Genomic DNA, 20,563 nt, shown 5'->3' on the forward strand with positions numbered 1-20,563 from the left:
TTAAGTCCTATTTAATAAATAATAATAAAAACAGTAATTGACCTCAATGTTTTCAATATATTCTCCACTTCTAGAACTCTTTGTAGAAAGTCTGAGTAAATAAAAGAGGTTCAAGAGATTTAATTTGAGCAATATGTTGATTTAGATCTTGTCCATAGGGGTGCTTGGCTGGCTCAGTTGGTGGAGCTTGCAACTGTTGATCTTGGGGTCATGAGTTCAAGCCCTATTTTGGGGGTAGAGTTTACTTAAAAATAAATAAATAAAAATATTTAAGATTTCATCTGTAAAGTAGACCTCACACTTTTTTTTTTAAGTATGTACCCAGTGTGTAGCCCAACAGGGGACTTGAAATCACAACACTGAGATCAAGAACTGAGCTGTGATTAAGAGTCAGATGTTCAACCCACTGAGCTACCTAGGTGCACCAAGAAGATCCTTTCAAATAGTGATTTCACATGATTATGTGTGGACTTGGTAATTGAAGGACAGGTACTTAAAAAATAGTAGAGTGACTGGGGAGAGGTGTGTGTGTGTGAGAGGATACATTGGATAATAGCTCACTTTGTTGAATGCTTAGTACATGTCAGGCATTGTTGTAAGGGCTTTATATATATTAACTCAGTTAATTTTAATAACAACCCTACCATATGGGTGGTATTGTTAAATCTATTTTACAGATTAGGAAACTGAGGCACAGGAGGTTAAGGATACACGCAAACACACACACACACACACACACACACACAGATAAAAATCACTAGGTTTATGTTCTAATGCTCGTTTAATTTTCTAGGAAGTAAGCCAAGCATGCGGAGTAAGAAAAGCCCTCTACATAAAATAATTGCAGGGTAGCTATAATACATAATTCCCATAAACAGACAAAAGGGAAAGGAATGTGTAAAGAATGTGTATTGGAGACAATGGGGGTTAAGTAAACCAGGTTCATGGTTCGGATTCCGGAAATTGATTTAATCAAACTATAAATATTTAACATGTAGTATTTACCAGAAGAAAGGTTGAGCAAATATCTAATCTCATTGGAAATTCTTATGCTTATTTCCCAGTGTTACCTGTGCCTGGCAAATAACTTAAGTTTCCTTGCTGATTTGTACTTTTCAGAGAAATATTTTATAACAAGAAAGCATATTCATTAAAGAAACATTGCTTAGCCTGAATATTTAGTTTAATGATAGTTGTGGTTCTGTCAGCTTTTAACATGAGTTTTCCTGTGGGCAGCTAAGTCCATAATTGGTTTTGCCTACTTGGTGGAAGGTATTTCCTGATGATCGTGACTCTTTTAGCTCGTATCTGCCGGCAGCCACCTACTCTTCCCTCTCTAAACGTATTCTGAAATGTGTTGGCATGGCACTAGAGACATGTAAGAATTTGAATTACCCAATAGGACAGCTGAAAACACAAGATGAGACCCTTTATCCCTGATTTCCACTTTCTGAACATATTCTATAATAAAAGGTAATAGCACACAGCTTCCACATAGAAGCTTCATCTGAAATAATCAGCCCTTCACATTAGTTGCAACTAAATTACCTAAAGGGCAATAACAACTTTACAACGTGTAGAAATATGAACATACCAGGGCCGGTGATGCCATTTTGTTTTAAAAAACGAGATACTTGAAAATATCGCTGATAAGAGAATTGTTCATCCATGTCAAAAGCATCCTGAATCCGTTTACCTTCCCCAAACCTTAAATTTTAAGTATGCTCCGAATTTCACTGCCTCCACCTCCTCTAGAACTTTGCTTCAGAATTTATCCCTTCTTAATTTTTTTTTTTAATCTTCTACCTTTTCCTCTGGCCCTTCCGACTATCCTGTCATGTTGTAACCACCCTCATTTTGGCCACATATTCCCACCACCTATCTTTTGTTCACAAACTCAAATAGGAATCCACAGTTACTTTCTCTACTTCTTCACTTTTCAGTAATAGCAACCCACCATAAAGTGATTTCTGCCCCACCCACCCCCAACAGACACATTTCTTCTTAGGCTTAGCAGAGATCTAACTGTCAAACCCAGCAGCCATTTCCGGAACTGATCTGACTTGACCTCTTTATAACATTATGCACCGTGACCTTTCCTTCCCCTTCTTGCAGCAGTCCATCTCTTGACTTCTGGATTCTACTCTCCAAGCTTCTTGCTTTACCTTTCTAGCTTCTTCTTCTCAGATCCTGCATGGACTTTGCCTCCTCTTCATATTCAATAAATGTAGGTATCATGCAGGGGTGGCCACAGAGTCTTTGCAGCTCCTGCCATCAAGAGATGGAATCTATTTCTTCCTCCCCGAATGGACCTTGGGACTTGCTGTGGCCAAGTAGCATGTCGTAAAAACCATGCAGGCAAGTGCTGGATTCCTGGCCTCAGGAAGTCTTGGCGCTTCTGCTTTCTTCCTCCCGGAATACCGACTGCTGCTTGTTGAAAAAGCTTGAGATGAAAGACCATATGGAGAGAGAGAGCCAGTTGTCTCATCTGAACTTAGCCCTGGGCCAACCTGCTGCTCATTGAGAAAGCCCAGGTGAAACCTGCAGAAGAACCACCCCCAGTTCACCCACAGAATCAAGACATATAAATAAATAAATAAATAAATAAATAAATAAATAAATAAATAAATATTTAAAAATAACAAAAATATAAATAAAAAATAATCCAGACAGTGGAAAAAAGGAGAGATGGAAACAAACCGCAAGAGACTCTTGATGGTACAGAACAAACTCTGGGTTGACAGACGGAGGTGGCAGGGGAGGATGGGCTAGATGGGTGATGGGTATTAGAAAGGCACTAGTGACGAGCACTGGATATTGCATGTTAGTGATGAATCACTGAGTTCTACTCCTGAAACCAATATTGCATGATATGTTAACCGAAATTTAAATTAAAAAGTATCTCCAAAGAAAAAAAGAATCAAGACAAATAACAAGTTGTTTTCAGCCACTAATTTTTAGGATATTTTATTATGCAATAGGTAATAGCTGATACAAATAAAATCTCCCAAGTTCCTGTGACTCATTTTTTGTCTCACTGTACACATTTTGTGGGTAGGTCTAATATTGTCCACAAACTTATCAGTCAATTGTATGCTAATATTCCCAAATCTAAATATTTTGCCCTTGAGCTGTGGATCCATATTCTCAACCTCCATTTTTCATGCTTACTTCATATTTATAGTGTATAATCCATAGGAAACTCAAATTTTACTGATCAAAACTAATTCATCATCCTCTCCACTCATATTACAAACTATTCACCTCCTGATTCCCCACCCTACTGACTGTAATCACCATCCCACCACCTTTTCTCTCAAGCTTAAAAACTTGGATCTTTCTAGATTCTTTTCTTTTTTTTTTAATTTTCTTTTTTTATTTTTAAAAATTTACATCCAAATTAGTTAGCATACAGTGCAACAATGATTTCAGGAGGAGATTCCTTAGTGCCCCTTACCCATTTAGCCCATCCCCTCTCCCACAATGCCTCTCATAACCCTCAGTTTGTTCTTCATATTTATGAGTCTCTTCTGTTTTGTCCCCCTCCCTGTTTTTATATTATTTTTGTTTCCCTTCCCTTAGATTCTTTTCTCTATCTCATCCCCCTTTAACAACCAGTCACTAAGTCTGTCTTATTCATTCTCCCAAATGTCTCACATATGCACATTTATGTCAATCACCACTGCTATGATTCAGACAACTCTCAGTTTCACAACGGATTACTATAGTAAGTTATTACATATTGTCTTATTACAAACTTTTGCCCATCCACATTTGTGCTTCACAATATTGCCAGGCTGCCCTTTTTAAACTGTAAGTCTACCGGTATACCTTCCTTCATTAAAATCTTTAAATGGTTTCTAAGTCCTTTTTCAATTACTCTCTCTTCCTCTCCTTCTCCCCGTCTCTCCTGTCTCTGCCCTTCCCCCTCTCTCTCCTGCTTTCTCTCTCTCCTGCCTACTCCTAGGATTCCTTCCCTGATCAGATTCCCCCATATCTTAGGCAAGCACTCTTTGATATGCATATTAATATGCACATAACTAGCTACCCCTAACTTCTTCCTGATCTCTCATAGTTCCAAGGGATGCCATATGTATCACCCTATGGATTTCTAGACTGGACTACATCTGCCATGGTTTTGTTTTCATTCTGAGATTTTCTATAACCTATTTCCTTGCCTGAAGCTAACTCTTACTCTTCTTAAATCACTTTCACTAGGAAAATTCCCTTACCTTCTCTGAATAACCCCATTCCTGCCACCCCAGATGGAAATGGGTGCTCTTTCTTGATGCGTTCAGTAATAGCATTTTCTACCTTTCTTTTTTCTAGTTTGCCAGGTAGGTCCTAGACTGAATCATTCACCTTTGAAGCCTAAGTGCCTAACACAGTCGATGTTAAATGTTCTTTCTTTTGTTTTGGTTTGGTTTTATTTATTTATTTATTTATTTATTTATTTATTTATTATTTTGCAGCAGGGAGGTAGAAGTGTTTGGGGGAAGTAAACAAAAAGAAATTTTCAGTCAACTAGGGCCTGGTAGTTACAGTTGTTCCACCACCTGTTTTTGTAAATAAAGTTTTGTTGGTATATAGTCATGCCCATTTAATTATATATTGTCCGTGGTTGTTTTCATACTACACTGACGGAGTTGAGTAGTTGGGATGGTGACATTATGGCCCCCAAAACCTAAAACATTGGTTATGTGGCCTTTACACAAAATGTTTGCCAACTCCTGACCTAATGATTTACCTGCACCCAAAATCTAGATTTTATTTATCTAAATACTAAGACATTATTTAAACTCCCATATCTACATAATTCTACATATGACTCTCTAGGGATATAAAGGTCAAAATAACCAAATCTTTAAACAGAAGAAATCTGTAATCCCTTAGAAGTGATGGCCATGCTTGGAAGTAATTTCAACTAAGGTGATAATTAAAGGATCACTAAAAGGATGGGCACTAAATGCTTCCTGGAGATTGAGTAGGTTTGACATAGGATTAGTCAGCTTGAAGGCCCTGACTGGGAAACCAATGTTTTGCCTTTCGAGCCCTGTTCCAGGTGCAGTATGCTCCATATTAATCAGTCCCATATAGATGTCAAGAGGCAGCAGAGTAGGCTGGATGAAAGGCTGCTTTCACAGTCCCAACTCAGGTGTGTTGTGTCCAAACACCAGGTGTTTGGAGGTGGAACATTTGCAAACACACAAATTACACCTTGAATTTTTCACTCTTCATCCTGATGTTCTTCCCTTCCTAAAATTACCTTTGCCATTTTTTCCTGTTCTTTATGATCATACCACTATGTTCCCAGTTACTCAAGCCCAAATTTATAGTTATCATTGATTCTTTGTTTTTCACCCTGATATTGTCTACTGCCCTATCCACTCAGTGTTGAATTCGTATAAATTCTGCCTCCAGGGGTGCCTGGGTGGCTCATTCAGTTAAGCATCCAGCTCTTGGTCTCAGCTCAGGTCCTGATCTAGCGGTTCATGGGATTGAGCCCCACGTCAGGCTCTGCATTGACAACGTGGAGCCTGCTTGGGATTCTCTCTCTCCCCCTCACTCTCTGCCCCTCCCCTGCTCACTCTCTGTCTCTCAAAATAAATAAACTAATAAAAATAGTTAAAAAATTCTGCCTCCGTAGTGACTCTTTTAACAATAATCATTATCTGACATGTCTTGTTCATTTATTGTTTGTTTATTGCCTGCCTGTCCACCACTACACCATCAGTTCAAGAGCTGAGATCTTGATTATCTTTCTCACTATTTCATCCCTAACATCTAAAATAACATGTGGCACATATTATAAGGTAAATAAATATTTATCATTGAATATACTTTAAAACGCCTGCCCTGTACTTTAATAATTTATGTATGTCTGTGTACCTGCTAACCAGCAAATTCCTTAAAAGCATGATCCATATCTGATTCCTCTTTGTTCTTTCATCATGCCCCCCAAAACGTGTGGTTAATTTAATATTTATGAATTTTTAAACACCATCAAATAACCATCATCTTGAGTCATCACAAAGCAAATATATGTAAGTAGTTGCCAAATCTGACAAAGCAGGATAGTTGATGAATGTTTTGTTTTTAGAAGCTAAGGCAGATAAGTAAGTAGTCTGGTAGTATGCTCAGACTTTGTAAGGTATCATATAACACACACTGTCATTTCACTTAATCCTGGAAACTATAATCACGTTAAGTTCTCCTAACTAAAGGTAGGACCAGTAAAGATGATCAACATTTTGGGGCACCTGGGTGGCTCAGTCGGTTAAGCGGCCGACTTCGGCTCAGGTCATGATCTCTCGGTCCGTGAGTTCGAGCCCCGCGTCGGGCTCTGTGCTGACAGCTCAGAGCCTGGAGCCTGTTTCAGATTCTGTGTCTCTCTCTGTCTGACTCTCCCCTGTTCATGCTCTGTCTCTCCCTGTCTCAAAAATAAATAAAACGTTAAAAAAAATTAAAAAAAAAGATGATCAACATTTTTTTAAAAAAGTAACTTAGTCTAAATCTCATGCCTATTATTAATAGCTCTGAGAAGAAATTCTTTGACTTTCACTACAAGAATAGCCCAGGCAGCCAAGAAACCAAGGCTAATACATTGTGGCCCACTGCTAAAAAGTGCCTAACTTCCCACACTATGAAAAAGGATGGAATCTCAAACATCCACTATAGCCTCATAAGTACTTTTCCTAATTGTATACAACTATTTTCTTCATATGAGCTTGTGGTTATTGTATGTCTACCCATGGATTTTCAATATCATCTTTCATGGCTTCTAGGCAAATGTAAGATCCTTACGTGCAGATCTGAGGGTGGGTATCCTCAGGCTCCACTATGAAAGACCATGGTCTCCCCAAACTAATGCTCTGCTATTGGATCTTAAGTACCCTCAGTTAACCATAGCTGCAGGGAATTTTTGGAAAGAAAAAAATCAGAGTAAATGAAGAGTAGAGTAACTAGAAGTATTTGAGGTGGCTGTAAAAAATCCTAGTCATTGGTTGAGAACAAGCATGTACTGTGCAGTATATCAGGAAGGCTTGGCTACAAAAGTCCTGTCAACTGTATACCATAATTAGTGAGCATAAAAACTTGCTAAAGTTGGACCACTATCGCATTAACAAAAATTTAAAATATTTACAAAGCAGAATAACTCAGTTTTATGAACTGATAAACTGACCAATGTAATATAATTATTAGATTGTAAATCTAATACTGCTATATAGACACATCCTTAAATTTTTTCTGTGCACTTCCTCAATTGTAAATGCTTTCTTTTTACCAACCCTACCAAGATTATGGATTCTTGCCAAACTGACCATATTTCTGTCTGCTTCTCGATCCTTATCTCTTGATTATCCTATCTTAGTCAGTCTTACCATTGTGTGATTCAGCCCCCTCCTACATCTTTTTACACATCTTACTGTGTTCCCTACTCTTGTCCAAGCCTGTCACCTAACTGTGGGAGTTTAATAAATGCTATCTAATTATGATGATGCCCCTTTTATTATTTTTTTTTCCTCCATGCACTCCTCTTTTACTTACTTCTACTTAGAGGCAATCAAAAACATTTACTGAGCACCTAATGTACCAAGGAACAGCCTTCTTCCACTGCAAGCAAGTATACTCTCATCTTCTTAATTGCATCATAAAGATTGTGATTTTACCTACCCTGTCAAGGACAGTTTCCCATGGAAGGGTGATTTAAAAGAAAGTTCATGCTTGAGATATTTAACTACAGTACTGTTCTCTCAATTAGTTTAATCTCTTAGGAATTAGGTTGTGTCTTTGCATGTCTGGTACAATACCAAATGCAGAGTTTACCAATCCTCTTTAGGATTATTTTAGCTAAAATAAAAAGATAGCTACTCTTAACATTCATATATTTGTTTTATTAAACTAAAACTTGTGCATATCAAATAGCAAACACTCAATAATTCTTAGATAGTATAATTTATAAAGTAATCCCATTTTTTTATAAGTGGAAATAAACACTTTTGAGCTTTACCATAAGGCAACATTTTGTGGTAGAGGTTATGTGGCAGTGCATCATGTTTTAGGTAAAATCAAATTATACACGCACAAAAAAAATCCTTCTTTTTTATTTTATTTTTATTTATTTATTTTTTTTTTAATTTTTTTTTTCAACGTTTATTTATTTTTGGGACAGAGAGAGACAGAGCATGAACGGGGGAGGGGCAGAGAGAGAGGGAGACACAGAATCGGAAACAGGCTCCAGGCTCTGAGCCATCAGCCCAGAGCCCGACGCGGGGCTCGAACTCACGGACCACGAGATTGTGACCTGGCTGAAGTCGGACGCTTAACCGACTGCGCCACCCAGGCGCCCCAAAAAATCCTTCTTTTAATGCTGTTATTAAAAGTTATCTTTAAAAGGTAAAAGCAAGGCAAGAGAATTAAATTCTACTCTGCCGAGGACATTTTAAAATCATAGAAGTTTAGAAATTAAAGGGATTTAAAAATCTAACTCAATCTTTCATTTTATTAGACAAAGATAAGATAGAAATATTTAAATTATGTATCCTTTCTTTTTATGAAAACTTCTCAAAGACACATAAGGAAACATCCCTTAAACTATGGTATGTTACACCTTGCAAAATCATTAATGGTATCACAATTTGGCTCTAAAGAAGTGTGAGGATTGAACCTAAAAGCTGTTCAAATTCAAATATTACATCAAGCTCTAAAAATAGTTTTGTTTTCTTTTTTTTTTTTTTTTTTAAGCAGGTTTCATGCCCAGCATGGGGCCCAAACTCAGGACCCTGAGATCAAGAGTCAGACTAAACATCTGACTGAGTCATCAACTGAGCTACCCAGGTGCCCCAGCAAAGATAGTTTTGTACAACTTTAGTAAACTCATTTCTAATCATATTCAGTAATTTACAATATACTTATTTGTATCTAAGGAGGAAAAGACATCAGTGGTAATACAGAAGTTCTGAGTTGAGATTTCAAGGCCCAAAATATCATACCATGTGTAAATATTAAAAACTTAAGAGAAATAATTCATAGCATTTCAATCCTACAGGCCTGAACAGGAGTGAATATTTACTGAGATTTCATTACTATCTTAGTACTGTGCTGTCTTTTAAATATAATCAGATTTAGTCTCACACTAGGTGGTTTAGGATTAACACTAGTTTATTTATTTATTTATTTATTTATTTATTTATTTATTTATTTATTTTTTAATTTTCGTTTTATTTTTCAATTGTTTTCAATTCAGATTGATTACTTTTTCACTTTTCAGATCTAGCTTTTCTTTTTTTTTTTTTAATATGAAATTTATTGTCAAATTGGTTTCCATACAACACCCACTGCTCATCCCAACAGGTGTCCTCTTCAGTGCCCATCATCCACCCTTTCCTCCCTCCTACTCCCCATCAACCCTCAGTTTATTCTCAGCTTCTAAGAGTCTCTTATGGTTTGGCTCCCTCCCCTAACTTTTTTTTTTCCTTCCCCTCCCCCATGGTCTTCTGTTAAGTTTCTCAGGATCCACATAAGAGTGAAACCATATGGTATCTGTCTTTCTCTGCCTTATTTCACTTAGCATCACACTCTCCAGTTCCATCCACGTTGGTACAAAAGGCCATATTTCATTCTTTCTCATTGCCATGTAGTATTCCATTGTGTATATAAACCACAATTTCTTTATCCATTCATCAGTTGATGGACATTTAGGCTCTTTCCATAATTTGGCTATTGTTGAGAGTGCTGCTATAAACATTGGGGTACAAGTGCCCCTCCGCATCAGCACTCCTGTATCCCTTGGGTAAATTCCTAGCAGTGCTATTGCTGGGTCATAGGGTAGGTCTATTTTTAATTTTTTGAGGAACCTCCACACTGTTTTCCAGACTGGCTGTACCAGTTTGCATTCCCACCTACAGTGCAAGAGGGTTCCCGTTTCTCCACATCCTCACCAGCATCTATAGTCTCCTGATTTGTTCATTTTGGACACTCTGACTGGCGTGAGGTGATACCTGAGTGTGGTTTTGATTTGTATTTCCCTGTTAAGGAGCGACGCTGAACATCTTTTCATGCGCCTGTTGGCCATCCGGATGTCTTCTTTAGAAAAGTGTCTATTCATGTTTTCTGCCCATTTCTTCACTGGATTATTTGTTTTTCAGGTGTGGAGTTTGGTGAGTTCTTTATAGTTTTTGGATACTAGCCCTTTGTCTGATATGTCATTTGCAAAAATCTTCTCCCATTCCGTCAGTTGCCTTTTAGTTTTGTTGATTGTTTTCTTTGCAGTGCAGAAGCTTTTTATCTTCATGAGGTCCCAATAGTTCATTTTTGCTTTTAATTCCCTTGCCTTTAGAGATGTGTCAAGTAAGAAATGCTGCGGCTGAGGTCAGAGAGGTTTTTTTCCTACTTTCTCCTCTAGGGTTTCGATGGTTTCCTGTCTCATATTCAGGTCCTTTGCCCATTTTGCGTTTATTTTTATGAATGGTGTAAGAAAATGGTCTAGTTTCATTCTTATGCACATTGCTGTCCAGTTCTCCCAGTACCATTTGTTAAAGATACTGTCTTTTTTCCATTGGATGTTCTTTCCTGCTTTGTCAAAGATTAGTTGGCCATACTTTTGTGGGTCCAATTCTGGAGTCTCTATTCTATTCCATTTGTCTATGAATTAACACTATTTTAGAGATGAGAAAACTAAGTCCTAAATGGGCCATACAGAATAATGGTTAGGTGCATGGATTAGAATCCTGTTTCTGCCACTTATTATTTGTTGCACTGCTCTGTGTCTTAATTGCCTCAAATGGAAAATAGAAAAAATAATAGTACCTTCTTCACAGCATTATTTTAAGTATTATGTAAACCACTCAGAACAGTGGCACATAGTGTTATAAGAGCTAGCAAAGGTGGATTTACCCTGAAGCCAGCTAATGAAGCTTAAACATAAGTGCTACCTCATTTGCATAGCTGTTTTCCCAGAATGATCTTAGTAATACTTTTACTCATAATTGTGTGTTCTATTAAAGAGCAATCCTCCTCCAATTGTCAAACTTGGATTTTCCTTTGCATGCTATCATTATTGTTGTTCTTGCATTAAAAAGATTAAATATTTGCCCTAGGGCACACAATTAGTAATGGCAAATGGGAGATATAACACAATGCCTACTGGAATCTTTCCTTCCCTCCTTCCTTTCTTCCCTTTTTCCCTCCCTCCCTTCCTTCCTTCCCTCCTTCCTTCCTTCTTCCCTCCCTTCCCTCCTTCCTCCCTTCTTCCTTCCCTTCCCTCCTTTCTTCCTTCTTCCCTTCCCTCCCTTCCCTCCTTCCTTCCTTCTTTCCTTCCCTTCCTTCTTTCTTTCTTTCTTTCTTTCTTTTTTTCTTTCTTTCTTTCTTTTGAGAAAGCACAAGCAGGAGGAAGGGCAGAGATTCAGGGAGAGAAAATCCCAAGCAGGTTCTAGGAGCCTGATTAGGGCTTGATCTCATGATACCGAGAAATCATGACCTGAGTCCAAATCAAAAGTCAGATATTTAACCAACTGGGCCACTCAGGTGCCCCTGCTGGAATTCTTATTTTTCTGCCTAGTTCTAGAATTTTCCGTTTGTCTCATGAACTACAATTTTCTCATACAAAGAGAATAAATCCTCATATCATGTAAGAAAACAAATAGTTCCCAATCATATTTTCCTGTTATCTCAAAAAGAGGAGGCAATGTTCCACACTTTGCAGTGATATCTATAATAGTCATTCACCATCATCTGCCAAACCTCACCCATATACATACATGGTTGCACTCAAGGAACATGAAGGGAAATAAGAGCTTTTCTTGAGAAGAATGAGTTACCCTGCCACTTGGTTTGTTTTCTATCAGAAGCCTGGTAAAGTCTATTTGCCAAATAGGGCCATTCACCATTTGAAAGAGAGGAGCTGAGCCTAGGAGCAGGTATAATGAGAGGGCAACCTTGAATTTAAGGATTCATTCTTTAAGCTATCTATGCGTCCACTCAGTGAAAATGTACTGATGTACTCTGATCCAAGTACTGTATGGGGACCAGCTGTATTTGAAGAATATATGTTGAATTCATTTATTCAATCAACAGATATTTGAGAACCTATTCACTGATTATCTAGGTCCCTGTTCTTACTGAGTATACTCAACAAGAATTTTTTATAGATCTCTTAAGTCACTTTATTCATAAAAACAGAGGGCATTCTAGCCTGCAGATATAAACCATTGAGGATAATTTCCCTTGTTTGTCAGCATATTTTATCCTCATTGATCATTCTTATTCTTAAAATATGTTGCTTATCACTGCTGAACATGTACCCAAGATTCTATTCTATCTACAGGAAGTAATTACTTTGCCCTTGGGTGACCATTCACATTAATAATTTTTCTTAAATGATAATAAACAAATATGCAAATGTTGTCTAGAAGGTGTATTATTATAACAGGTTACACAGGAATGACAATCACAACCTATTTTTTTAAAAAAGGAAATGTTATATGTGTTGTGTGTCTTTTGCCAAAAACACGTCTTTAAAAACTCCTAAGAAAACATACACTAAAGAATATTAGAGCACAGAAGCATGTTGAACAGTACAGATAACATATTGCCTTGTTTCAGAAACCCAATATGCTAGAGACAAAGAAATTCCCTATCAAGGACTGGTATCCGCATACACCCGGAAGAGGTAAATATATGCCCCTCCTCAACTTTATTCTATTTTCAGAACTAAAATGAAAACAAGAGAGACACACTTTTGTGAATTTTTAGAACTATTATCAGATCTCCTGGAACTGCATACCAATCAAATAACAGCAAAACTTTCTGTAATGTGGTCCAGCTAATAAAGATGTTCCTTAAATCAAAATGTTAACCAGCTATAATTTTAAACATTTTTCTCAAAAAGTCCATTTAAGAACATTTCACCTTGACATGTTTCATGAACTGATACAGTACATAATACAAGATCTTATGTAGAGGATTTTTAAGTTGGCTGATAGTTGTTTGAGCAACGATTCAAGATTTAACCTAGAGCTCAATTTCACTGCCTTCCCTGCTCTCGGTATATTTTTACCAGGGATAAAGCATTCCAGTCATTGTTCCTAATGGGCTGTCTGTTGCCAACTAAGAACTACTTAAGTTACCAGGTATCATCAGGGGAAATCTCTTTCAGAAACTCCTGGGAACTAAAAAGATGCACATGCTCAAATACCTGGCATTTCTTAATCCAATTTCAGGAACATTTTAAGTGTTTATTTGAGGTTAGACAAAATAGTACATGATAGCTTTCCATTCTGCTGAATTCACAAATAACCATACTTCTAATTTCAGAGAAAACATCCATCTTGCCAGCAACTTTTATCCTAACCGCAAAACTTATTTCTTCCTTCTGATGAAACATTTGTGGCATTGTTACTACAATTAGAAAATTTAAAAGGTTAATTCTGATTATGAACATCAAGATTTTCGGCTGGCTCCATTTTTGTGTGCCAAAATATAATCATTTGTGATCATACATTATTCTCAAATTTCCAAGAGACTGTTGCCTAATTTTTTAAAAAATTTAAATGCTTCTTAAAATTTAGAAAAGATTATCTGGTGGGGTAGGATTAACTTGGTGTCCAAATCTATAAAATTATTTGTGTATTTATTTGGGTTTTAGATTTTACCCTTTATGAAGTATTCACTTTTATACAATACCTGCTGACCTCAGATGATGAGCACAGAATAAAATAGTAACAAGGTTTTTACAAGGTAATTTATAAAATTATATAAATAACTGTATTACAGATCCATAATATGCCAGGCACTGTCCTACGCACAACACACAATGGTGATTACACAGATACGGCACTGCCCTAAGCTTTACAGTTTATATTTTCTATAAGATTTTCTGCCTCATGCTTTGAAAAGACAGAAAGAGAACAGATCCGGAAAAGTTCGATACAAAACTTTGCCAAAATTTCATGATCTCAAATTCCTGATATTTCTTCTAGTAATCTGTATTTTTTCCCTGCTGACAAAGATGCATTTATGGTCAAATTGTAGAAATTTTACTTGTAGAAATTTACTTGTAGAAATTATGTATCAGGAGATACACAAACACTGGAATTCTTCCTCTGCATTCTACAAGGAATTCTATACTATATATTTGAGGAATGGCTTATCAGATGAATGTTTTATCACCAATCACATTTGCTATCAAAGGATGAGTCATCTGTCATATAAGGAAAGATATTTAGTTCCTATATGTCCAAGTAAGATTATTTAAGCCATTATGGAATGCAGTAAACAAAATGATAGACTTAATCATGTAACTAAGTTTCACCTGTAGTTTCATCTTTGAAAAGGTTAAAAAAAAAAAAACAGAACAAAAAACACATAAAAATATCTCATCTATAGCAATACTAGACACTGAAAAAATATATATATTTATTCTATCTCAAAACACCACGTGGTTTATGTGCTGCTTAGTTTGAGATATCCATATTTTATCTTTCTAACCACTGCTGTGGCTTAATTTCTCTTAAGGCTTGGAAAGATACAAATTCGTAACAGGAAACACTCAATTATTAGAGCAACTTACACATATCCTATTACCGCTTTCATCAAAACACATTCACAATAAAGCATCACCACTGAGAACACCATTCCATTTCCTCAGAGAAACCTGAAATACTATTAAACTCCTCATTTTTTATTCTCTCCATTTTTTCTCACAATTTTGTATAGAAAATATCATATTAAAAACTGTTTGTTATACACACCTGAATGAAAAGCTAGTTTAATGGTAGAGGGTACAGTGGCAAAATTGAGATAGCGAAAGTGGACACACTTCCCTGGGCAAACTCTCAGGGGTGCACACAAGGTGATATTGAACTGTTATTTGGCTTACCATTGACAGAATTCTCGAATTAATAGTAATCAAAATAAAAAAAACAAAAGCACACACATGCAACAACCCTGAACTACACAGGTAGTTAGTATTCAGAAAGCATGCCAAAAACACAACTTGTTTTATAAAACCACGAACTTTTCCCCAAGTGATTTTTTATATATTTTGATCTCATTTAATCTCATACTTCACATCTTCACAAACTTCACATACTTCACAAACAGTGCTACTAAATAATCGCTTAAAAAGCAGGAAGACTTTCTATTGGCAAGAGAAGCCTTCTGGTATATTTTTTAATGCATTGACAGTAGGAAAATACAAACTTATTTTTAATAGCTATTACTAATATATATTTTTAAATAATCAGACATATTTCTTTGGTGTAACCTATAGTTTCACTAATTACCAGAAATGCCATATTTGTGACACATTACCAAATCATTAGCAAATAAAACTGGTTTAGAAAGTTTTGTAGTACTAATTATTGTTGCTTTAGTTTCTTCAGAAAACGTAATCAACTAAATCATGGATACATTTGGAATAAAAACAGGTAGATATTTAAGCTCAAAGTATGGAGATTTACTTTAAAACTGTATCACTATATATTATCATGCAGACACCTTAAAATAATTGTATCATTTCCTACCATGTAATTGTATGCTTTTAAGTTTACCCTAAGTAAATTATGACAAGTACAAACAGGCATGATGGAAAGAAGAGTTATTGAAAAGCCTTTATTCCAAAATAAATACATTTTAAAAGAGTAAAGCCCGTGTCTAAAATGATCCTCAAATTGTTTTGGCATAAAAATGTAACATTTGAAGTCTTAATAAAATACTTAATAGGGCTGAAACACACATACTAACTCAATGAAAATCTGTGTGTGTGTGTGTGTGTGTGAGAGAGAGAGACAGAGACAGAGACAGAGAGACAGAGAAAAACAAAGAGAGAAATACATTTTTTTACACATTTACACTATGGGCATTGCAGGCTTGAAATAGCAAAAAAATCAAATCAAAGTAAAATTCTAATAATGCAGACAAAGGAGGACAGCTGATTGAATCCTCCTTTGGTGCCTACAACCACCTAAAGTTCCCGAAGATACTTGAAAGAATCAGTTCACAAAAAGTTTCTCTACAAAGTATTTTCACTTTGGGAACTTTCCAAGTTTCAGGAATGCCCCACTCAAAGGGGAGCCAAAGCATTGTTTCCGGATTGTATCTACAGCTGTGTTTTTCCTTCTAATTAGTGGCCAATAAATTCTAGTTCTATCTTCATCAAAAATTTAACCCTTCCTATAATATGCTAAAACTCTGAACCAAAATGAAACGTGCCTTCCCACTACTCTCAAATATGCCCCGCAACACAAAGAGAGATTCTGATGATGCTAGTTGTGGAACCAGGACTGGTCAAAGGGGGAACAAAAAGAATATATATGTTTTGTTGTTGTTGTTGTTTTTGTTTTTTTGTTTTTTGTTGTTTTTTTTTTTTTTCAGTGATCCTTGAGGCCACTGAGATCCCCGTTACTGGAATAATAACCTCACCAGTTGAGTATAAATACAAAACCTTATTCCCTAGAGCTTTCCCCCCTAACAGTTTTCATCATAATCTAATTGCAACAAAACATAACACTTTCACACAGAAGCCCCCGAGGACACACACGCTGAACTTTACCTGTTTTTATGCCGAGTCTTCAGCAAATTTCTTCCAAAGGGAGCCATGGTCCCCCAGGCAAGCGAATAGCAAGGACCGTATCTCAGAGTTATCTGGGGTGGGGGGTGGAGATATCTGGATTTCGAATTGGAGGGAGGAGGGCTGGAAGCTTCCTCTTCACCTCCTCAGACGGTCCTGGCTTTCAGCTCATTAGCAGCAGGCTCAGAGAGTTGCTGGTAGTTGTGCAATTGCTGCCTGACTTTGAACTGCTGGATTGTTGTGGCTGCTGCACCTTTGGAGACCTGCCCAGCTTCAGCCTCGAAGAAGGCGTTTGGAAGCAGGAAAAGAAAGAGAGAGGAGAGAGAGAGAGAGAGAGAGAGAGAGAGAGAGAGAGAGAGGAAGGGAGGGGGGCTCTATTGTGTTCTGTAGTTATTTGCAGACTTGTTAAACTTTAAGAACTGCCAACCCCACGGGCATGGTAATACCCATGGAATGGGAATTTCACTCCCTTGGGAAACCCCCCTCCCCCGCTTTCCACACCCAACCACACAAGGTGAACTGAACACATATAAAAGGATTAAAAGTAAATACCCCCACCTCCCAACCAGCTCCAGTCTGTGAGAAGTAATCTGATCGTAGCAAGCAAGAGTGGGGGCCAAGAACTTTCTGTCTACCGATTCGACACAAAATTCCCCTGCCCAGAGGAGGGGGGGGAGGGGGTTCAGGGCTCTAAAATGCGTGGAGGAGGAGCGAAGCCGGAGACTGGATCAAGGTGGACTCAGAGGAGCCCCCGAGTTCAAGATTCTAAGAGTTTCCCCCAACCCCACGCATCCACACTTTTCAAGTTCATTTTCCGAAAGTTGAAGGACCTAAAAGACCAAAGCGCTCCAGGGCTGATCACAGCACGGGCAGTCAGAACCAGACGGGATTTGGGGTGTTTACACCGACCCCTGCCGCATCTTTAACATTACTGAGATTTGGGGGCTGTGTGAGTTTGAAGGAAGAGCCAGCCAACTGTGTGCTCCTGCCTCTCAAGTAGTGAACTTGGAGGATTTCGTGGAACTTGAAGCGCGCAGTGAAGGTCTAGCGGTGAGAGGCGGCATCACCTGTTCCCACGCGAAATCGAACCCACGACCCGCGCAACCTGGCAGAGCTGGGCGACTAGACGCGGGTGCGGGAGGCCAAGGTGCAGTGACCACCGAACTCCCTTGCTCCCGCCACGCCGCCGTGGGAAAGCGCCGTCCAGGGGCCAGGGCCCGCATAATTTCCCCAAGGACATCGACGCTAGGATTTCGGGCCCCCCACCAACTCCTTTCCTGCTGGCCCTGGTCCGGCCCCATCACTTCCCCTCCTCCTACCAACGCCAGCTTGGCTTCCCAGGCTAGGGGAGGGAGCCAGGGAAAGGAAGTCTAAGGACTGTGGGTTCCCTCTGGCTCACACTTCAAGCTAGCGGATCTCTGGACCTTGGCAAAGAAGCAGGCATACACTTTCTTTGAATCCTCCTCACCCCCAACAACAGCAACCAAAAGTGATCTTAAATGTTTCTATAAGTTTTATATGCATTGATTTAGACAAGATTTCACAGAGCTCAAAAAAATCATTTTCCCCCCAATAGTTACTATCATAATTGCTCTCCAGTTCTCCATATTTTATATATTATATTTCTACATGTATATAAACACATATGCATTTTATATGACGTTATTTTATTTTAAATTTGTTATGTATTTTTTCTAATTGAACATAAATATTATATATAAATTCCAATTGTTATAAATTAGAAAACATTACAACAGCTAATCCCTCAATTCAATGACTTTCTCTTCTATTACTGGAAGAATGGATAATTTTAAGAAAATATACTCATCTTTTATTTTATTTTTTAAAGTTTATTCATTTTTGAGAGAGAGAGACAGAGCAAGAGCAGGGGAGGGGCAGAAAGACACACACACACACACACACACACACACACACACACACAGAATCCAAAGCAGGCTCCAGGCTCTGAGCTATCAGCACAGAGGCCCAACTCAGGAACCATGAGATCATGACCGGAGCTGAAGTTGGAGGCTTAACTTACTGATCCACCCAGGCACCCCAAAAATATACTCATCTTTTAAATGGATCTATGGTAGTGTTACCAGAGAAAGCCTTTAAACTACTAAAAGCAGAAATGATATGTTTTGTTTTGTACATATATGTTACATACACACACACACACACACACACACGCTTTATATACAACATAATCTTGAGTATACGTTAGTTTCAGTTTTTTATTTTATTTTACAAACACATCACAAAAACAATGATTTTAACTATTATGGATGATTGTCCAGTTGTTCTAAATTGTTCAAAATATAATCCCCTAAAGCTATACTGTTTACTTATTAATATAATGATTAATATAGTTACTGATTAATATAATGATTGCAGTCAATTTACAAAGAATTTTGCATTTACAAATATCTCTGTGTTTCCTGTAGTTTCAGTTCTCCACCCTTATTAACATTACTTGTATATACAGTTTTCATTTTTCATTAAGAGAGTTTTAATGGAACAAGAGGAAACAACATTACATCTTTATTAGCATAATCTTATGTTGAGTTTCAAGTTAGCACAGATGAATCTCATTTAGGATGTTATTATTCCTCACATAAAATATTCTATTAATACTATTATGACAAACCCTTTGATGGGTAAGAATTAAACACAAAGTGTTAATGTCCTTTAGATATTAGAAGCTGAAAGGAATAGAAAACATGGGCACTAATACTTAGATCGAAAAATAAGCAAGTAACAAATTAGAAAAAATAATAAAATCATGTTCTAAAATATGAAGTTTAGGGGCACTTGGGTGGCTCAGTCAGTTGAGTGTCCTGCTTCAGCTCAGGTCATGATCTCATGATCTCATGGTTCATGGTTCGTGGGTTCAAACCCACACATTCACACATGGGCTAGATGCTGTCAGCCTGTCAGTGCCCAGCCTGCTTCGGATCCTCTGTCTCCCTCTCTCTGCCCCTCCCCCACTTGTGCTCTCCCCAAAATAAATACATATTAAAAAATAAAGTAAAATAAAATAAAATATCAACTTTATAAGTAATCAGATATTATATGGATAGATTGAATGAGGTCTTATTTTGCACCCACCAAATTGCATGATTTTTAAAATGATGAGGCCCAACTCTGTCAGTATGATGGTCAGAGTGGACTACTCCTCATGAGTAGTGCAGATAGCCCTATCCCTTGTAGAAATGAATTTGGCTATATGTATCAATAACCTTCAAAATATTTGAAGTCCTTTATCCAAGTTTAATATCATATGAATTTTTCCCAAGGAAATAATCATTTTCATAAAAAACCTTATGCTTATTCACATTCATTTGACAACCAAATGATATATTATTTACAAAATGTTGACACATAGTATTAGACAAAGTACTATTTTTTGTACATGGTAGAGAATAGTGTGAAAAATTATCTCAACTTGAAAATAAGGCAAACTAATGAAAGTGTATCCTTTCAGTGATATAGTAGAGCATTGTCTAAGAGTTCCTCCCAAAGATTCTGCAATTCTCTGGAATAACACATTTTTTTAAACTCACTATTTACTATTGACTGGGCCCAGACTCTGTGAGATTAGGTGTTAAATTGCTTTGTTTTGTTTTTAAAGGTATATTGCGAATGAATTTCGTTCAGGTTATGGTTTTATTGCCCTATAGGATATCAACCAATTTAATTTTTTTTTAATGTTTATTTTTGAAAGAGAGACAAAGACAGAGCACTATTGGGGGGAGGGGCAAAGAGAGAGGGAGACAGAATCTGAAGCAGGCTCCAGGCTGTGAGCTGTCAGCACAGAGCCTGACATGGGGCTCGAACTTGTGAACTGAGATATCACAACCTGAGGCAAAGTCAGTTGCTCAACCAACTGAGCCACTCAGGTGCCTTGGACATCAACCAAATTTATACCCAACCTATTTTAATTTCAGCATATTTTTATTTTTATTCTTTAAATTTATTTATTTATTGTTG

General features: G+C 37.3%; 2 protein-coding genes across 3 annotated transcripts in view; one reads left to right on the forward strand and one right to left on the reverse strand.

Moving 5' to 3' along the window:
• RASSF9 (Ras association domain family member 9) overlaps positions 1 to 17,065 on the reverse strand; it is a 28,972-nt gene extending 11,907 nt beyond the window's left edge. Inside the window, exon 1 of the mRNA XM_019835305.3 lies at positions 16,553 to 17,065. Within this exon, the coding sequence (XP_019690864.2) occupies positions 16,553 to 16,599 (47 nt within the window). The 5' untranslated portion in view covers positions 16,600 to 17,065. The remainder of the gene's footprint in view (positions 1 to 16,552) is intronic.
• Positions 12,601 to 20,563, forward strand: part of NTS (neurotensin) — a 44,031-nt gene continuing 36,068 nt past the window's right edge. For both annotated transcript variants that reach the window (XM_003989092.6, XM_045062126.1), the window contains exon 1: positions 12,601 to 12,670. The gene's annotated coding sequence lies outside the window, so the exon portion shown is untranslated. The remainder of the gene's footprint in view (positions 12,671 to 20,563) is intronic.

The sequence above is a fragment of the Felis catus genome, chromosome B4, assembly GCF_018350175.1.
Source record: "Felis catus isolate Fca126 chromosome B4, F.catus_Fca126_mat1.0, whole genome shotgun sequence".
Taxonomy (NCBI): Eukaryota; Metazoa; Chordata; class Mammalia; order Carnivora; family Felidae; genus Felis; species Felis catus.